At 52.1% G+C, this 17143-nt stretch overlaps 3 protein-coding genes across 19 annotated transcripts in view; 2 read left to right on the top strand and 1 right to left on the bottom strand.

The window, feature by feature from the left end:
• The window catches only part of Strada (STE20 related adaptor alpha), a 34278-nt gene extending 32193 nt beyond the window's left edge, over positions 1-2085 (top strand). For all 9 annotated transcript variants that reach the window (XM_031350620.1, XM_031350616.1, XM_031350617.1 and 6 more), the window contains 3 exons: positions 389-630; positions 928-970; positions 1217-2085. In XM_031350620.1, the coding sequence (XP_031206480.1) occupies positions 389-630; positions 928-970; positions 1217-1369 (438 nt within the window). In that variant the 3' untranslated portion in view covers positions 1370-2085. The remainder of the gene's footprint in view (positions 1-388; positions 631-927; positions 971-1216) is intronic.
• A 2172-nt stretch (positions 2086-4257) lies between these two features.
• On the top strand, positions 4258-7034 carry Limd2 (LIM domain containing 2). 7 transcript variants are annotated; one of them, XM_031350611.1, is made up of 5 exons: positions 4258-4375; positions 5307-5404; positions 5504-5548; positions 5636-5775; positions 5877-7034. In XM_031350611.1, exons 2-5 carry the CDS (start codon positions 5360-5362, stop codon positions 6034-6036), a joined length of 390 nt encoding a protein of 129 aa, XP_031206471.1. In that variant the 5' UTR covers positions 4258-4375; positions 5307-5359; the 3' UTR covers positions 6037-7034. The 7 variants fall into 7 exon arrangements, with proteins under 7 accessions (XP_031206471.1, XP_031206467.1, XP_031206472.1 ...); XM_031350607.1 differs by lacking the exon at positions 4258-4375 and adding an exon at positions 4569-4701; XM_031350612.1 differs by lacking the exon at positions 4258-4375 and adding an exon at positions 4572-4701 and having other exon boundaries at positions 5335-5404.
• Positions 7035-8110: 1076 nt separating this feature from the next.
• Positions 8111-17143, bottom strand: part of Map3k3 (mitogen-activated protein kinase kinase kinase 3) — a 71022-nt gene continuing 61989 nt past the window's right edge. For all 3 annotated transcript variants that reach the window (XM_031350603.1, XM_031350605.1, XM_031350604.1), the window contains 8 exons: positions 16268-16335; positions 15968-16060; positions 15155-15346; positions 14419-14567; positions 13724-13855; positions 13082-13211; positions 12467-12644; positions 8111-10771 (listed from right to left, as the gene is read on the bottom strand). In XM_031350603.1, coding sequence (XP_031206463.1) covers positions 10543-10771; positions 12467-12644; positions 13082-13211; positions 13724-13855; positions 14419-14567; positions 15155-15346; positions 15968-16060; positions 16268-16335 — 1171 coding nt within the window. In that variant the 3' untranslated portion in view covers positions 8111-10542. The remainder of the gene's footprint in view (positions 10772-12466; positions 12645-13081; positions 13212-13723; positions 13856-14418; positions 14568-15154; positions 15347-15967; positions 16061-16267; positions 16336-17143) is intronic.

Genomic DNA, 17143 nt, shown 5'->3' with positions numbered 1-17143 from the left:
AGCGTGGCCACGCAGACGTGCTGCTTGAGAGAAGGCAGGCAGCGTGGCCACGCAGACGTGCTGCTTGATGACTAGCTTGCTCCTCAGGACTTCCTCAGCCTGTTTACTGTACAACCCAGGACCACCAGCCCTGGTCCACAATGGGCTGGGCCCTTCCTCCCCTATCAGTCACTGACTGAGAAAATGCTCTGTAGGCCTGCCTATGGCCCGTTCATGTGGAGGCGTTTTCTCATGAGGCTCCGTCCTCTCAGATGAGTCTACTTTGTGTCAAATGTACATAACCCTTGCCAGCACATCCAACATCTGTCTTCTCTGCCAGGGATCCCATTTGTGAGGAGACTCTTGGCCTTCCTGAGCCTCTTAGCCCAGACCCACCTCTCTTCCCTAGATGCTGCTAGAGAAACTTAATGGCACAGTGCCCTGCCTGCTGGACACCAGCACCATCCCTGCTGAGGAGCTGACCATGAGTCCCTCCCGCTCCATTGCCAACCCCGGCCTGAATGACAGCCTGGCCGCTGGTAGCCTCAGGACTTCCAATGGCAACTCGCCTCCCCACCCCTACCACCGAACCTTCTCACCTCACTTCCACAACTTTGTGGAGCAGTGCCTTCAGCGCAACCCTGATGCAAGGTACCCTGCAGGCCATCGGGTGGGCTTCAGGGAGCAGAGGGATCTTAGGAGCTGCAGCCAGTATTCCAGAGGCTGTGACTCTTACGTGGATATCTGGCAACCCAGCAGCTTTGGCCACTAGTTACTGGGAGAACCAAGTGAACTAGGAGAGGGTCTCTGAGGAGAGCCGAGTGAACTAGGAGGGGGTCTCTGAGGAGAGCCGAGTGAACTAGGAGGGGGTCTCTGAGGAGAGGCTTGGTGTCTGGGTTTGGAGACTGAGCCCATGGGTCATTTGGGTCTCTTCACCTTTCTCTCCAGGCCAAATGCCAGCACCCTCCTGAACCACTCCTTCTTCAAGCAGGTAAGGTGGCTCCCTGGCTCCCTGCCGCTGTACCCTGTGACTCCAGCCACTGAAACCCTTAGGTGCAGTTAGGTTTGTTTGAACTAGTGGGACCACCGTGCTTCTGAGGCTCTGAGAGGCACTCGCTCCCTTCCTTTCCTAGCTCCAGAACACCACAGGGCAGGAGCTATGGCCTGCTAACTGAAGGTCCTGTGGTGTCTTGGGACCTGAATTGTAGGGTCCATATTCAACTTGTCTCTGCCTCAGATCAAGCGACGTGCTTCGGAGGCTTTGCCTGAGTTGCTCCGCCCAGTCGCTCCCATCACCAACTTCGAGGGCAGCCAGTCTCAGGATCACAGTGGAATCTTCAGCCTGGTGACAAACCTGGAAGACCTGGAGGTGGATGACTGGGAGTTCTGAGTCTCTACAGCCTGCATCCTCCAGCTGGGGTCGTGTGTGTGAGCCCGGGGCCTTCTCGAGGACCAGCATCTGCCTCTGGCTGCAGATTGGGTTCAAAGGACATTCTGCCTGCAGAGCTGGCTGCTGGCTACTTGAAAGGACATTCTAGAAGGGACTTCACTGTTTTTGTGGCTTTTGAGACCCAGGGAATCCCAGTCACGAGGGACTTAGCTGAAAAGCCGACATCCTGTTGTAAGCTCTGGGGACCTCCTTAGAAGGGAAGAAGTGCTGCATGGGCCCAAGGCTCAAGGCCAAGCCCAGAGTACCTCTTGACCCCTGGAACCTTCCCATCCTCTTCCCAGAACTTGCTCTCAGCTAGCCTATTCCCTCATTCTTCGGCTCCCAGATCCTGTATGGCTGAAAGGGGACAAACCCTAAGCAGTCTGCCCTGCCCAGCCCTCAGGCATCACCTAGTTAAGAGCACCAGGTTGGTTAAGGCTGGGACTGGCCATCCTCATCTCCACCTCTCATGGGCCCTGACACCTGAAACCATCTTAGTGCATTCGTTTATTACTCTCCTTTCTCAAGAATCCATCTTGATGCCTCCTGCCAGCTGCTGCCTTGGTGCCTCCTCCAAGGGCCATACATGTCTTGCCTCATCTGAGGGCTTAAGAGTCCTTATGTTGTAATTAGTTTCATTGTCAGAACAAATTAAAGTTTTCAGAGTATGTTGGGAATGGCACCAGTATTTGCATGTGTGCAGAGCCTGTATGCTGGCTTCTAGGATTGCCAGGCTCGGCTGCAGGTCACTGGTTCTCGCAGAGTGGGCTAAGTAGGTGTGCAGCCAGCCCGGCAGTGATTTCTTTCATAAGCATACATACCACTCTCTTAGAAAACTGGTCTTAGAAGAAACAGCCTTGGTCTCTTAATTCCCTAGAGTTTGAGTATTAAATTTTGCCTTGGCAAAATTATCTAGAAAGGGTACCAGTACCTGCAACTAGCCAAGCCCACTCTGGGCAGCAAAGGGTGGAAGACTTCGTCTTATAACCTGATGTTTGTCTCCTTATGGTTGGCACTAATACCAGCAAGTGTAACCCAAGAACCTGTCGTCCTGGCTGGCAGCAGGGACCCGTTCTAACCTTGTTTGTGTGCATGCCCATATATACAGCCCCAGCTCAGTGTTTCCCACCTTGCCGGTCCCCTGGGTGAGGCCCTCCCTCACCTCCTCTGGCTGAGGTCCTGCACCCCTTTTTCTGAGGATTCTCAGACCATCAAATGCTCCCCTAAGGAAACTTTACATGGTCTTAGGACGTTTTACAGTTGAGGCTGGGCTTCCAGCTTGGTTGGCAGAGTGCTCACACAGCATATGTGAAGCACCATGTTTTTTCACCAGCTCCTCAGCACTTTATACACTGGGCATGGAGCTAGCTAGGCATTATAAACCTAGCACTTGGGGGTAGAGACGGAGGATAGGCATTGAACATCACCCTTAGTTACAGAGCTGGTTTGAGGCCAGCCTGGGCTAGAGACCTTGTCTAACAACTAGAGAACATTTAAAGAAACTTTTAAAAAAAAATTTCCTACTGGAGGTAGGCTAGGGGACCTGAAATGGCATGTGACAAAGGCTCATGTGACACTCTGGTGCTTCTTCTAGTCCCTGCCCAACTTGTTCTCAGATACTTAAGTTTTAAAGCCTTTTTTTTTTTTTTTTTAAAAGGTGTGCACCAGCTATGACTTGTAGCCCAGGGTGGCCTCAAGCGCAGAGCGCTGGCATGGGCCCACAGTTAGCTGCTTCCCCTCCTTCCGCACTGTCTTCCTCCTCCTAGTTAACTGCTGACTGTGGTAGCTCCCTTCAGCTCTGCCCTCAGATGGTCCCCGCAGGGCAGGCTGCCAGTCAGTGCCTGGGAGCAGCCTCCTGGTGTCCCTAAGGGCTTCACCTTTCTTGTACCAAACAGCTCTCTTGGAGAATCTGATGATAGGTGTGGACAATTTTCCCCAGGAAGAGTCACCCCTAATTGTGGAGGAACACCCATTACGAAGTCCTCAGTGCAGTGCAGGCAAAACGTCCACCTGAGGCTGAGGGAGAAAAGTGAAGCTCAGCGTGGGTGCATTAGCACCACAGAGGGGGGCCGGTGGGGATGGGTGATATAGCATGCCGCCTCCCTCGTCCCCTGCCAGGCAGGAGGCGGTAAGTTGTTCTGTTCCCTGACACGCGTGGGCCTGCGCTAGAGCCACCAGTTCTATTCCTGTTACAGGGGTGTGGAAATATGTCACTGAGGACAGTTGTGCTTCGTGAAACAGTCTCCAGCTGGGCTTCGAGCAAAGCCTCCAGCAGAGGTCCGTGCCCTAGATGCGGCTGCCTAGACTAGAGGCCTTTCAGTGCTGCCCTCAAGCCTGCTGTGCAGTGGGCTGGGCTGGAGCAAGAACTAGTTGCTCTTGCCACACTTTGTTCTCTAAACAACTCCAGTCTAAATGCCTCTCTGTTTCCTTCGGTGGAACAAGGTGTGCAAGGAAGCGGGTCCTTTCAGTTTAAGGGCTTGACCTGGGCCATGGCGAGGCCAGAGGTTACTAATCTCACAAAATATGGTCACAGAAACCATTTAGGATGCCGAACTTAAGGGGGTTGGTGATTTCGGGAACCACACGGCTGCAGGATAGCGGACCTGTCAAACCCCTTCATATCGTGGCAGCGGCCCACCGCCGGCTCCCTTGGCCTATCGGGGTATATGGAGGGACTATGAGCCGCCTCCATCTTCCTCTGTAGGACTCCGTGGCTGCCAGTGAACCAGCCTCCGGAGTCCCCACAGTGGGGTAACTCAAGATACTGGGTCTTAAGAGCGCAAGAAAGGGGCGGAGCTAATGGGACTCGGCGTTCACAATGGTAAACCGAGGCAGTAAAAGCCCAGGCCATTTCTGAAGGTCCGCGGCGGAAGAGTCTTGCGTGGCGACCGTAGGCTGAACTCGTCTCCTCCCGAGATATGCGATTCGGTCCCCGCCGTCATCCCTTCTTCACGAGCAGCAGAGGAGGTCGGCTCCGGGAGGCGGGAGAGCGCGGGCTGTGAAAGCGGTGTGGGGGCAGACAAAGGCGGGGGGCGGCGGGGAGGAGGGGGATTGCGAGCAAGGGAAAGACAAAGCGCAGAGGGGGGTCGGCGGCCGCTTCTCCCGGAGGCGGCCCCGGGCGCGCGGAGCCAATGGGCGGGCGCGGGGCGGGGGCCGGCGGGGGCGGCGCCGCGGTGAGGCGGCGGCTGCCGCTCGGGGACCACTGGCAGCGGCGGCAGCTCGCGCCCGCGCCACTCGCACCCGAGGCGGTCCCCCAGCGACCGACCCCCGCCCCGCGGCGCAGGCCGGGCCCGGTGAGACCCACGACGGCCGGGGGGAGGGGCGCGGAGCGTTGCGGGGCCCACGCCGCCTGGCGGTTCGCGCGTTGCGCTCGCCGGGATCCCGAGGCTCCCGTCGGTCCCGCAGGGCCGGCCCGTGGTGGGATTGGGGTTCGGGGTCCCGAAGAGCAGGCGCGGGAGGCGGCGCAGCCTGGCCAGGCAGGAGGTCGGGCCCAGCACTGTCCCCAGGGGCTGGACGTCTAAGCTCGGTGCGGGGGAGCGCGAATCTGGCGGTACCCGGCCCAGACCTCTGCTGACCTCTCTTCACCCCAGGCGGGGTCTCTGCCCGTGGGAAGCACAGGCAGAGAGACCGTGGAGCCTCTGTCTCCGGCCACTCTCGCTAACTTTGTTTTGTCCCCACATATGTTTCCACTCAGGGACCCCCTAACCCTTGGGGGCTGAATGAGGGGCGGGCAAGCTGTTGGGGGTGGGTGAGGGGCGGAAGTGGCAAGACCCAGAGCAACAGGAAATGACTTAGGGAAAGTCCCAACCGCAGCCCCCCAACCCCCTGCCTAAAAACACCCCAGCCTACAGGGTGGGGGAGGGCTCATGGGGCCCCACTGACTGACTTCCCCTTGCAGAACCCTCTTGCCTCGGCGTCTCCTCCAGGGCCGCCAGACACCTCTGAAGAGCCATGTTCCAAGCTGCCGGAGCCGCCCAGGCCACCACCCCCTCTCATGTAGGTGACCAGTCAGGTGGGGAGGGGTAAAGGGGACAGGAGCAGCTTGTTTGCTGGGCCACCGGAGAGCTGACCCCTCTGACTGCTCCTCTTCCTCAGGAAGCCAAAGGCAGCAGTGGCAGCAGCACCGTGCAGCGGTCTAAGGTAGGGTCCTGAGGGTGGGTGCGGGTGGAGGAAAGGATCGGTGCTGATCCGGCTCCTTGCTGAGTGTACCGTGCTCCCACTCCACAGTCCTTTAGCTTGCGGGCTCAGGTGAAAGAGACCTGTTCGGCCTGCCAGAAGACTGTGTACCCTATGGAGCGGCTGGTGGCGGACAAGCTCATTTTCCACAACACTTGTTTCTGTTGCAAACACTGCCACACCAAACTCAGGTGCGCTCCTGCTCTGTTCTGGCCTGCCCACTTAACTTGCCCACCCTACCTTGCCTTCCCGCCTTGACCCAGACTGACCCAGATGTTCTCTGCTTCCACAGCTTGGGCAGTTATGCTGCAATGCACGGTGAATTTTACTGCAGACCTCACTTTCAGCAGCTGTTTAAGAGCAAAGGCAACTACGATGAGGGGTTTGGTCGGAAACAGCACAAGGAGCTCTGGGCCCACAAGGAGGTGGACTCAGGCACCAAGACAGCCTGAGTCCCCCTTAACATCCATTCCCTCCCAGCACATGGCCTCCAGCTGGGCAGAGGGAAGGAGGCTAACCTGGGCTTGGGGGAGCTGGGTGGGAAAGGATGAGACTCCCTCAGGTTTCAGGCCTAAGGCTCCGCTCCAGGATTCCTTACTTTTCCCAGAGGAGGTTGGCGTTGGGAACCAGATTGGAAATTTCACCATGCTGCTTCCTTTAGCCCACCTCACCTCACCCCATGGCTCCCTGGGAGGCCCACAAGCCCAGCTTCCTACTTAGGTGCCTTTTCTCCAGCAAGGAGTCAGCATGCCCTCCTCAGGGTCCCAAGCTCCCTCACTGCCACCTGGGCCTTGTGTACCCCCTTGTCTCCCCATCTACCTCTGCCCCTTAGCCTGGTTAAGAGCCACAGAGACTGGAAGAGGGAGAGTGCCATCTGCTGGGCCTCACAGATGCCACCTCGCTGGGGGAGGGGAGAGGGCTGGGGAAGAGGCCAGCCAGCCTGCAGCCTTCAGGGTCTGGGAAGGGGGCCTTGCACCACAAAGCTAAAGCTCTTGCTAGAGCCTCAGCTGACAGGGTCGGCAACAGCTATGTTCCCCCCCTGTTGTGCTGTTCTGACTTGTGATTGACCCTGTTTTAAAAAATGTTTGAACAGATCTTGACTCTATTATGTGGCCTGATGAGGGGCTTTGTGGCAGGTATGCAGCAGACTCGTCACAGGGAGGGGAGTGGGGGATAGCCCATAATACTCCTGGCCTTGAAGGGGCTGGGGGATGGTTGTCAAAGAAGTATTACCCAAAAAAACCCTGATCTTTGCCACCTTGGGGTGTTGTCAAACCTGAAATCCCACTGTGTACCCTCTTCCCAGAGAAGCCAGGCACACTGACTCAACAACATAACTGTTTTTGGTTTCTGAGACAGGGTCTCACTGTACCTTTGATTGGCCTAGTATACTCAGAGATCCGCCTGCCTCTGCTTCCAAAGTGCTGTGATTAAAGGCGTGTGTCATCCATGCCTGGCCTCAGTTCTTCAGAGGTTAATTTACTACACTTGAGTAGAGTGGAGTGGAAAACAGAACCTTTCTGATTTGGCTGAGACCTTGTTTGTCTGCCTTTCTGCTAGCTGGCTCCAGCTGTCCATTTCCTCCTAGCCCTTTAGCCTAGAAATTTGCAAGGAATGGTAGGAATGTCAAGTGCTGCCATGTCCAGTGTCCTCCACATTTTCTCTCCCATTACCGTCATCTTCCTGGAGCCTCTTGTATGACGTGGGATGTCACAGCTACTGTGCCAGGACCTCCAGGGGCCAACTTTGTGCCTCTGAGAGTTCATGCACACTGAGGGGATGACAGCTCACAGCAGAGGAACAGGCCAAGTGTGAAGATGCTCCCTCAGTGGAAGTCTGAGTTGTCCCGCCCTAGGTCCTGTTGTCCCAACTTCTGCAAACTGCCTATAGGACAGATGAATTGGTGAGCAAGAGGTCAAAGACTGCTAGGCAGCCCAGTCTCTGGTCTTGCTGATGGATGAATCACTGTGGACTGTTCCTTCAGGTGGACATTTGGGAAGCAGGCATGACATAGCCTTGGATTTATGGGGACAAGGATGGTCTCATGCTGCAGTAAAGAAACAGTGGTAGTACATGCTTTTAATCCCAGCACTCAGGAGGCAGAGGCAGGTGGATCTCTGCATTCAAGACCAGCCTGGTCTACAGAGTGAGTTCCAGGACAGCAAAGCTACATAGCTTGCCTCTGACTGATGTTCTGTAAGAATGGGACCAAGGGAAGCCTCCCAGCCAGGAAGACTACGAAATGTGATGAATGGTCCTAGGAATCCAGCTATTGGTATATTCAGCTCAGATGGACAACCAGTGCTGTCCCAGAGAAGCACTAGGATAGATAAGAGGGGAGGAGAGGAAAGAGGGACCACCTGGTTTAGCAATGATGCTTCGCCAAGTCATCACAGGCTGCTTTTGGCAGGCATTTCAAGTTCTATTTAAGAGGCCTAAATTTGGTGTTAGGCATTGTATGTACCAAACCCATCCCTGTAAAACTTCCCACCACCACCTTCAACCAAAAGCATGGTCACGGGACCCTTCTGATATAAATGATCCCTTTTATTGTAAGTAATGCACTGGCCTGGCTTTGCACTGCAAGCCCTCAGTCAAGATATAGTCAAATAACTATGGCTGCAGGTTCTTCTGCACAATCCACAATTCAGACACAGACACAGAGCTGGGTGCGTGGGAAGGCAGGAGGGTGGCAGCATGCAGCTGACCCAGGCCTGGCCCTACCATCTGGGGTTGATGAACGCAGGTAAACCCCATGGAATGAAGAACAAATGGTGGCAGAGCATCTTGCACAGCAGACCAAACGGCTGCTGTCCTTCATAAGCTTTGGGCCCAGGCCATCAGAGGCCCACAACTTCTCATTTGGATTTGTTAATAAAAAATAAATAGCTTGGTCCTGAGGATGCTGAACCAGCATGTCCACAGTTTTTGGCACAAAAAAGGGGTCTTTTTTTTTTTTTTCCTTTGGAGTGCAGGATTTGTTGGCTTACTTTTAAGTTTATTTTAGAAACATTCCCTATGAGGTAATAAGCTCCCCCAAGGGGGGAGAAGCTCTGTGAGAGCCTGAACCTGTGACAAGCAGAGTTGTCTCATCTAACATCTTGTCAGTCCACCAAGCTCTATCTCCTCTAGGTTTGGGGTGTGGATAGGGATAGGCTAAGGGGTGCTATATAGCCATCAGGATGGGGTCATGGAGAGGCCCAGCTGCCTTTTGGCAGCTTTGGTCTAGAAGAAGGGCCAGTCCCTACTTTGGGCAAAGGCTGAGGTGGAAGCAGGACTTTGCTCACTGGCTTCAGAGAGTGGCCTAACAGACCCCCAAAGGAAGGAAATAAAACAGAGGGGTCCAGGCCCAATTGGCACCGTGCAACACACATATCTGCAAAACCAGCTGCTTTCAATTTCTGTTCTCTCTTCAGGAGTCCATCACCGGTAACAGTCTAGAATTGATATATATAAAAACCATCAAATATGGATCTGAGATATAAATTAACAAGTACAAGGCCTCACATTACATGATGTGAAAAGGCTAAAAACAGCGATAGAAACTACATTCATAAAAGTGCATCGTCAACATACAACGAAGGCTTTGGCTTGTTCTGTGCCCATGGGGAAGTGGGCATGGCTGGCAAAGAGCTGCCTGGCACTAATCCCCAGCTCCCTGGAGATGCCCATCCCTGGGCACTGGCTTTTTTTTTCTTCTTTCCTTTAATGATAACTCCCAAGAAATTTGGGCATTGGGAGGGAGGAGCTCTAGCAATAGGCACATTTGGAGGGGAAGAAGGGGCTGGAGGAAAGGACCAGCACCCAAGCTGAGGTAAATACGGCCAACTCTAAGCTGCTTGGAGATAACTCTTTCCCTAACCCCTGCTGGCATTCTCTCTTGTGGGAGGAACCAGAAGGGTATGAGGCTGATGACAAGTGGACAGGGCCGGCTGAGGAACACAGCTGGTGGTTTTAGACAGCTGCTGGTTGTGGCAGCAATAGGACTTTCTGCCCCCGTGGAGTGGGCTCAAGCCTGACAGGTTTGAGATACAGACAGCCTGAGACAACCCCATGCACTTTGCTGAGTTGCCCAGAGCCAGGTGCCCTGACTTGTATTGTCTAAGTTCTCTGCTCCAGTGAGGAAACAGAGGGTGGGCCAGCGGTGGAAGCCATCAGCTCTGCCATTCAGTCCAAGGCCTAACTAAGCCTACATGGGTCTCCAGAGCTCAAAGGGCAAGGTCTCCAGTTTAAAAACTGGGAACAGCATAAGAGTGACTCCAACTTGTAAAAGAGACAATTGCATTGACAAGACTGGGTCTCCCCAGTTTCTGGAGGCAGCTCCATTTCTCAGGCCCTGCTTATCGGGGTAGCTCCTCCTTCCCAGAATAAGGCAGCATAACATTTGCTTCATTCATCTTTGGTAAGACAGGACTGACACCGTATACCTGGAAGCTCTTAGTGGGGCAGCCCAAACCTCTACCTTCTGTTGGCTGGGGGATGCTGGGCTTTACCTCACGCTAGCATGGGCTCATGAAGCCCAGAGATACGCTGGTAGTCTCCAAACATTGGGAGAGAAACAAAATAACACTCTGAATGAAGTAACACTATTCATACCCTTGAGGATGTCCTGTGCCCCAGTCCCTCTTGGCTTCAGTGCTGTCTGCAGTGTTAGGACACATCTGAGGGCAGGTAGGACCCATAGCAGTCTTGCATACTGTTCCCAGCCCTTCCCGCCATACTGAGCTTAGGATGCTAAAGCTCTTGGGTCTTACAGGCTGGAGCTCCCAGTCTTGATGCCAGAGCTATCCCATCCTGGCCTTGAGTCCCAGTGGTGATGGGGCACAGACAACAATGGCTGGACCGACGCTCCACTGGTCCATAGCCTTGCCTGGAAGAAGCAGCAACTTCACTGAGCCTGTCAGCAGCCCCTTGCCTGCTCAGCAGGTGGCAACTGGCAGCAGCATATCCTTGAGAGCTCAGTACACTAGCTGTGCAAAGTGGTGTGTGAGCAGCTCCTCAGCTGAGGGTCTCTGACGAGCTTCCACAAATATGCGCCTCAGGAAGTCCCTGCCGTGTTCTGAGATGTGAGAGGGCAGCTGAGGATTGGTAGGCTGGGTGGCAATCTTGAAAATGGCAGCCATAGCTTCATACTCTGCCCAAGGTGGTTTCTCTGTCAGCATCTCCACCACAGTACAGCCCAGGCTCCTGGAAGAGAGACCCTTATGTCACCTGTCAGCCACTCTATATACACTGTGATGAAAGGAGGTATCTTTCTCAGATCAAAACTGAAGGACAGCCAGGCGGTGGTGGTGCACGCCTTTAATCCCAGCACTTGGGAGGCAGAGGCAGGCAGATTTCTGAGTTCGAGGCCAGCCTGGTCTACAGAGTAAGTTCCAGGACAGCCAGGGCTACACAGAGAAACCCTGTCTCGAAAAACCAAAACAAACAAACAAACAAACAAAACAAAAAACAAAAAAACTGAAGGGCAAATGGGCCAAGCTAATGGCTGATGGGGTTACAGATATATGCTGACACACAAAGATGTCACTGGGGCACTTACTGAGACTGTAAGCCTCCAAGATAACTCCAAGATTAGTTTTCTGTTGGAGAAAATAGTTCTTATTTCCTTGATTTTTGAGTTTCAGGGGTGCTGTCTGCATTTCTTCCTATCTATGTCTATTTTGTGTAAGAGATTGAACCCAAGGCCTTGTGTGTATTCAGCACATTCTATACTATTAAGCAATAGCTTCCCCAAGCCATTTGTCTGTGTTTCTTGGCTTCTGGTCCCACATTCCTTGACTAAGTAACTCTAAGCTGTGTACCCTCTGCCACATCTCCCACTACCCAGTCTGACTTGCCTTTCTTTTACAGAGACCTCACCATCACCCCAGGCCCACCCAGGTGCTTCAGGACAGTGCCTCACAGTCACAGAGCCTGCTGCCATCTAGGTCACATTTATAGGTTTTGGCAGTAGGATTCAGACACCTTTGGTGGATGACACATGATAACTTTCCAAGGAGAGTTGTTCTTGTAACTCTTGTGCTCTCTCTGAAGTCAGATATAAAGTTAAGTAAGTCAAATATAAGCCATTTGGGCATAAGAAAGGACTATGTTTTCTCATTTAGAGACAAATCTAGGCCTTCAGAATAATCCTGTGCTGTTTATGTGTGTTATATGCATGTTAGCATGTCTGTATTTGTATATGCAGAGGCAAGCAGGACAAGTGTCTATCACTAAAATGGAAGGTTGCTTTTTTGGTTAGACTGACGGGTCAGAGAGCTCTCTGGATCCACCTGTCTGCCTCCCAGTGTGGGAGTTGCAGGCATGCCTGGCTTTTATGTGGGAGCTAGGGATTTTAACTTAGGTCTTCATACTTTGTATAGCAAGTGTTCTTACCCATCAAGTCATCCTCCCTAGCTCTAGAATCTACTTTTTCTTTTCTTTTTTTCTTTTCCTTCCTTCCTTCCCTCCCTCCTTCATTTCTGACATAGTCTCATTGTTTTTGGTTGGCTTAGAACTCACTATGTAGACCAGGCTAACCTTGAACTCACAGAGATCTGACAGCCTCTCCAGCACTGGGATTAGAGGGGCTAATCACTAGGCCCAACTCCAAACCTGCTTCTTAAAGAGGTCCATCAAACCTGAGGGATTTTGACTCCCATGGCTTAAGTCCTTAGCCATAACCCTTAGTTGTTTGGGATAAACATTCATTCTGTTTGTCAATGTGCCCTGCATTTATCCTCTCACCCCGCTATAAAATCAATACCTGGGTGCACCAGCCAGCGAGAGTAGATCGTCAGCCTCTCCTTCTCATCGTGTCAAGCCCCCAAGTTCATGTCTGATTTAAAGATCCTTCAGCTCATTCAGTCAGGGAGATCAATAGCATAACCCAGTACTCACCACACATCTGCTTTCCTTCCATAGCCCTCACCACTGATGACTTCAGGACTCATCCAGTATGGTGTGCCAGTGACAGAGCGCATGCCTGTCCCTGACATGCAGATGGTCTGTAGGCGTTTGCTGGCCCCAAAATCCCCAAGCTTCACATTTCCAGCTGAGTCTCGGAGGATATTGGCTCCTAAAGGCACAAAAGGGCAGAAGCTACCAGTTTTCACCCTCTTATATTTTCCTGTTATCTTCCCTTTCAGGTGCCGGAAACTGTGGGAGGTCAGAGCCACCACTGACTTAGACATCAGCTCACAGTATAAGGATCAGCTCCATAGTCTAGATTTACATTATGGACTATTTCCCCCATACTGTTTAACCAATTTGTACACTCATCTCCAATTAAGGAAGTAATTGGGGTCCTACTTTTTCAGAAAGCTTAGAGTAGTTAGTAGTGATTGGTCTACTGGTAATTGAATGGTAACCTTGAACCCAGGTCTCAGTATGTAGGCTTGTCAGACCTAGAACTCACTATGCTGACACAGGGGTCTGCCTGGGATTAAAGGTTTGCACCACTGTGCCTGACTGAACCTGTGTCTTGATGCCTCTGCCAGCTTTCTCTCTACTCACCCTTGATGTCCCGATGCACGATCATGTTGCTGTGCAGGTATGACATGCCCTCCAGAATCTGCCGGGTATACTTGCGGGTCACACTCTCTGTCAGAGCGCCATAGGCCTTCAACTGGTCTTTTACAGAGCCCTAATAGAGCACAAGGAGTCAAGAGAGTCCCCTGCGGTTGGCTTGTGAGAGGAGACAAAGTTATTTCTAGTCCCCGGTACTGTAGTAAAGCAGGGATTCCGAGTCTCACGTGCATGTACGACGTGAGTATCGTGCACGTACGATGTGAATTTCATGTGCACGTAGGAGCCCCTTTTGTCAGGAACTGTCAGACAGCATAGGGAAGGCATCAAACAGTCCTTATCTCAAGCAAGTGGCAAGTCCAGATTGCAGGGATTCACTGTTCTAGGTAAAGGCTGTGCTTACTTGACATGGACCAGCCCTTCAGGACTCTCAAGTTAGATGGAACCTGGGCCAGTTCTCATCTCACACCTTCTCTGTAGCTACAGGAAGGGCCCTCTTGACATCAAATCCTACACATGGTTTCCCAGCTCATGGGATCAGGCCCAGGTCAAGAGTGACTCATGCCCACAGCCACTAGCCCTAGGTCAAGCCCTCTTATGTGAACTGCACATGCATCCAAGGGCACATACCCCTGGCATATACTCCATAAAGATGGTGAGGATCTTCTCAGCACGGTCCCGCAGGCAGCCGTAGTACTGCACAATGCGCTCATGCTGCAAGTTCTTCAGCAACTGGATCTCACACTCCAGAGCACTCACCTCCTAGAGAGGGATCAGTGATCACCTACCTAGGCACTCAGGGTCCAGCTCTGCCCACCTAGGGTCAGCTTATCTTGTTGTTTCACAGGGATCTGCTTTGGGAACTTCAGCTAGGGAACAGCAAACTCAATTGTCTAGCCCTTGGCCACAATGCTCAGCAGCCCTTGGGATGCAGTACTGCTTACCCAGAGGAAGGAGGGAGGAGGGCTACAGAAGCCTAGTTAAAGTAACTACTATATTTGCCTATTCAAATTGAGGTGGAGACCATGTGACTCCTACTTCCACAAGAACAAATGAGTGAGTTCCACAGCTTCCTTTTGGGCCAAGGCACTGTTTAGGGAATGGGCACAGAGAGTGCCCTTTGGGGAAGAGGTCACCACGTCTCAGTCTGGGTTCCTAGGGACTTTAGCATGGAGGTAGTCCTCCCACTTTGGAACACTGACCCTTCACCCTTGGCTAGAGCTAAGATGAACAGCAAGGGAGCTTGAGAATTATGGGGAGTATCACTTTAGGCAAGTACTCAACAGGTGTTTTGGCTGGAGGTTGGTGGATGGGGAAGGCCATACCTTGCTTGTCTCAGGACTATCTGGGTCAAACTGGACCTGCTTGGAAGCAAGTTCACGTCCTGTGTCCACATCATAGCATAAGTAGACCCTGCCGAAGGCACCTTGACCCAGGAGCTTCCCCCGACGCCAATTGATGGGAGCACTAGGAGCTATGGAGAGCAGCAGGAGAGTGTTTGAGCATGAACTTTCTGTATTTGGACCAAGCACCATCTAGCCCTTCCTTCTCTTATAGGCCTAAGCCCTTGGTCAACAGGACCTTAAGGACAGAGTCCTGACAAACATTAGACTGGTAAAATAGCATTCTGTGCTGATCAACTAACCTTATTTTCAAAGCTCCTATGTATGTTTTTCGTCTGTTCATTATTAGTTTTTAAACAAGGCCTTGCTGTATAACACAGACTGGCCTTGAACTCACTATATAACTCAAGCTGGTCTCAAACTTTAGCTCTTTCTGCCTCATCGTCCTGAGTGCTGAAATTACAGGCATGTACCATCATGCCTAGCTTGCTCCTAAATAATCTGAATATGGCAAGGAGTAAAAATATATTCTTTAGCTTAAACATGGGAAAACTAAACAAATGGCTTATCATACGGCCATGGGCTCCAGCCTATATTCTAGGGTATGGCACTCTCAAGAGTGGGAAGGATGTGCTAGAGCAGCGTACCACAGCTGAGCTCTTGCCCCTGCAGCTAGTCAGTACCCCCTGCTCCCCTCCTAGTCAGGGATACTCCTCACATTTGGTTGGCACATTCCTTTCCTGCACAGTGAGGGCATTCTCACTGTCTGCACTCCGTAGGCGCCCACGGGGGTCCAGGTATTGCACAGCTACACCCATGTTCTCGCCATTTGTGCTCAAGGAGCGACTTGAGGGCACCAGAGTGAATAGGTTGCCTTGATGCCGTCGTATTCGGGGAAATGTTCTTCTGCCTGAAAGGGTAAGAGTGAGGACAGAGCAAGTCAGAGCCTGGCCACACACCCAGATGTGAAAAGCAGAGGAGAGTGACAACCAGCTCAGGTACATGCCCCCTGCCCCCTACTACCTGATTCATGCCAGAAAGGCTGTCCCATCCCCCTAAGATCAAGACAAAAGCAGAAATTCTGAAGTTGCTTGGTTCAAGAAGTCCCACACACAGGGAAGGCATAAGACTGATCCTCAGGCCCAACAAAGAGACAAACCACAGCTCAAGTGTGACCTGTTCAACATTCTGCTACGGACCCCTCTGCCACAGCTTTAGTCTATTTGTTGTTGCCACAGAGGGTGGCACCCTGGAAAATAAATGTACTCAAAGGAGACAACATTCCCAGTGGCAGCATTTTCATGGACCATCCCACCCCCTCCCCCAACACCCTGATATCTGGTTAGTTTCTTTTATTTTTATTTTTTTGCCTAAAGTCTAGAGCACAATGCCTTAGGAATAAGAGAAAATGCAAAGGCTGAGCAATTGGTTTCCTTTCCATCCACCCCTAAACTCTCCTTTTGTGGTGGCTTTTTCCAGGCAAAAGTTTGGTCTTTGACCAGCCATCCAGGGGCCAGTGTAGAGCACTCACCATCATTGTAGTCTTTGTGATGCACAGATACATGGTAGCGCCTGGGATAGGTTCCACCTTTAACTCCTTTATCATAGAGCTGGGTCTCCCGCTCTGAGGAAGACAGGACAGTCAGTTACTTGACCCACGGTAAATCAAAATGGATGGCTCACTTAAGCTCCTAAGGCCTCCTGAGACTTTACAGTAGAATTTCCAGGAAAATTACTATATAATTTTGGCTTTCCAATTTAGAGGCATCTGTGGTTCCAACAAGACACTTCCCCAACCTGTGCAGTGCCCACCTAGATTCTGAGAACTCACCTGAGCATTCCTTTCTGTTGTCTGGGAAGCTCCGGGCTCGGGACATTTGTGATTTCCTGAAGGATGGGCTAGAAAAAGCAAAAGACTATAAAATAAACTTCAGTGCCTGTCTAGAGTATCCCAGAGGGCAGAAGGAAAGGCGTCTGAGGTTGTCTCTCCTTCCAAATGATGTTCAGAGAAAGAGGTGGAGAAAAGCAGCTCTACCTGGAGCCTGGTGCTCACTACCACCCTACTTCAGGAGCCTGAGGCCAAAAGTCAGGAGGGATACCTCAACCTATTCTACTGAACCCCACCCTGGCTATTTGCCCCTTTCCATTTTTGGCTTTTTTTCTAATCTCCAATCTCTAGCAGGAGAAGAGCTGCAAACACCTAACCAAACCAAACTACAACAACAAACCAGCTTGGCCTGGGCAGTGATAATGAGAACACTGCAGTTTAAAGAATGCCTTTTTTTTTTGGTTTTTCGAGACAGGGTTTCTCTGTGTAGCCCTGGCTGTCCTGGAACTCACTCTGTAGACCAGGCTGGCCTCGAACTCTGAAATCCGCCTGCCTCTGCCTCCCAAGTGCCGCCTCCCAAGTGCTGGGATCAAAGGCGTGCGCCTCCACCGCCTAGCCCTAAAGAATGCTTTTTATGAGGCAGGGTTTCTCTGTGTAGCCCTGGCTATTCTGGAACTCACTCTTGTAGATTGGGCTGGCCTGAATCACAGAGATCTGCCTGCCTCTGCCCTGAATGCTGAGACTAAAGGTGTGTGGCCTCGCTGTGTGTGGTGGCGCAGGACTATAATCCCAGCACTTGGGCAGCAGAGGCAGGCAGATTCAGAGTGAGTTCCTGGACAGCCAGGGCTACATAGAGAAACCCTGTCTTGAAGAACCAAA

Source organism: Mastomys coucha, unplaced genomic scaffold, assembly GCF_008632895.1.
Source record: "Mastomys coucha isolate ucsf_1 unplaced genomic scaffold, UCSF_Mcou_1 pScaffold5, whole genome shotgun sequence".
Taxonomy (NCBI): Eukaryota; Metazoa; Chordata; class Mammalia; order Rodentia; family Muridae; genus Mastomys; species Mastomys coucha.
The sequence above is the reverse complement of the archived record's forward strand: the minus strand, read 5'-3'. Positions and strand labels throughout refer to the sequence as shown.

Bases quoted from the DNA above. Each gene is read 5' to 3' on its own strand.
- Limd2 (XM_031350611.1), top strand. From the start codon at position 5,360: ATGTTCCAAGCTGCCGGAGCCGCCCAGGCCACCACCCCCTCTCAT. The intron at 5,405-5,503 runs GTAGGTGACCAG...CCTCTTCCTCAG, and splicing joins AGGCCACCACCCCCTCTCAT to GAAGCCAAAGGCAGCAGTGG. The intron at 5,776-5,876 runs GTGCGCTCCTGC...CTGCTTCCACAG, and splicing joins CACTGCCACACCAAACTCAG to CTTGGGCAGTTATGCTGCAA.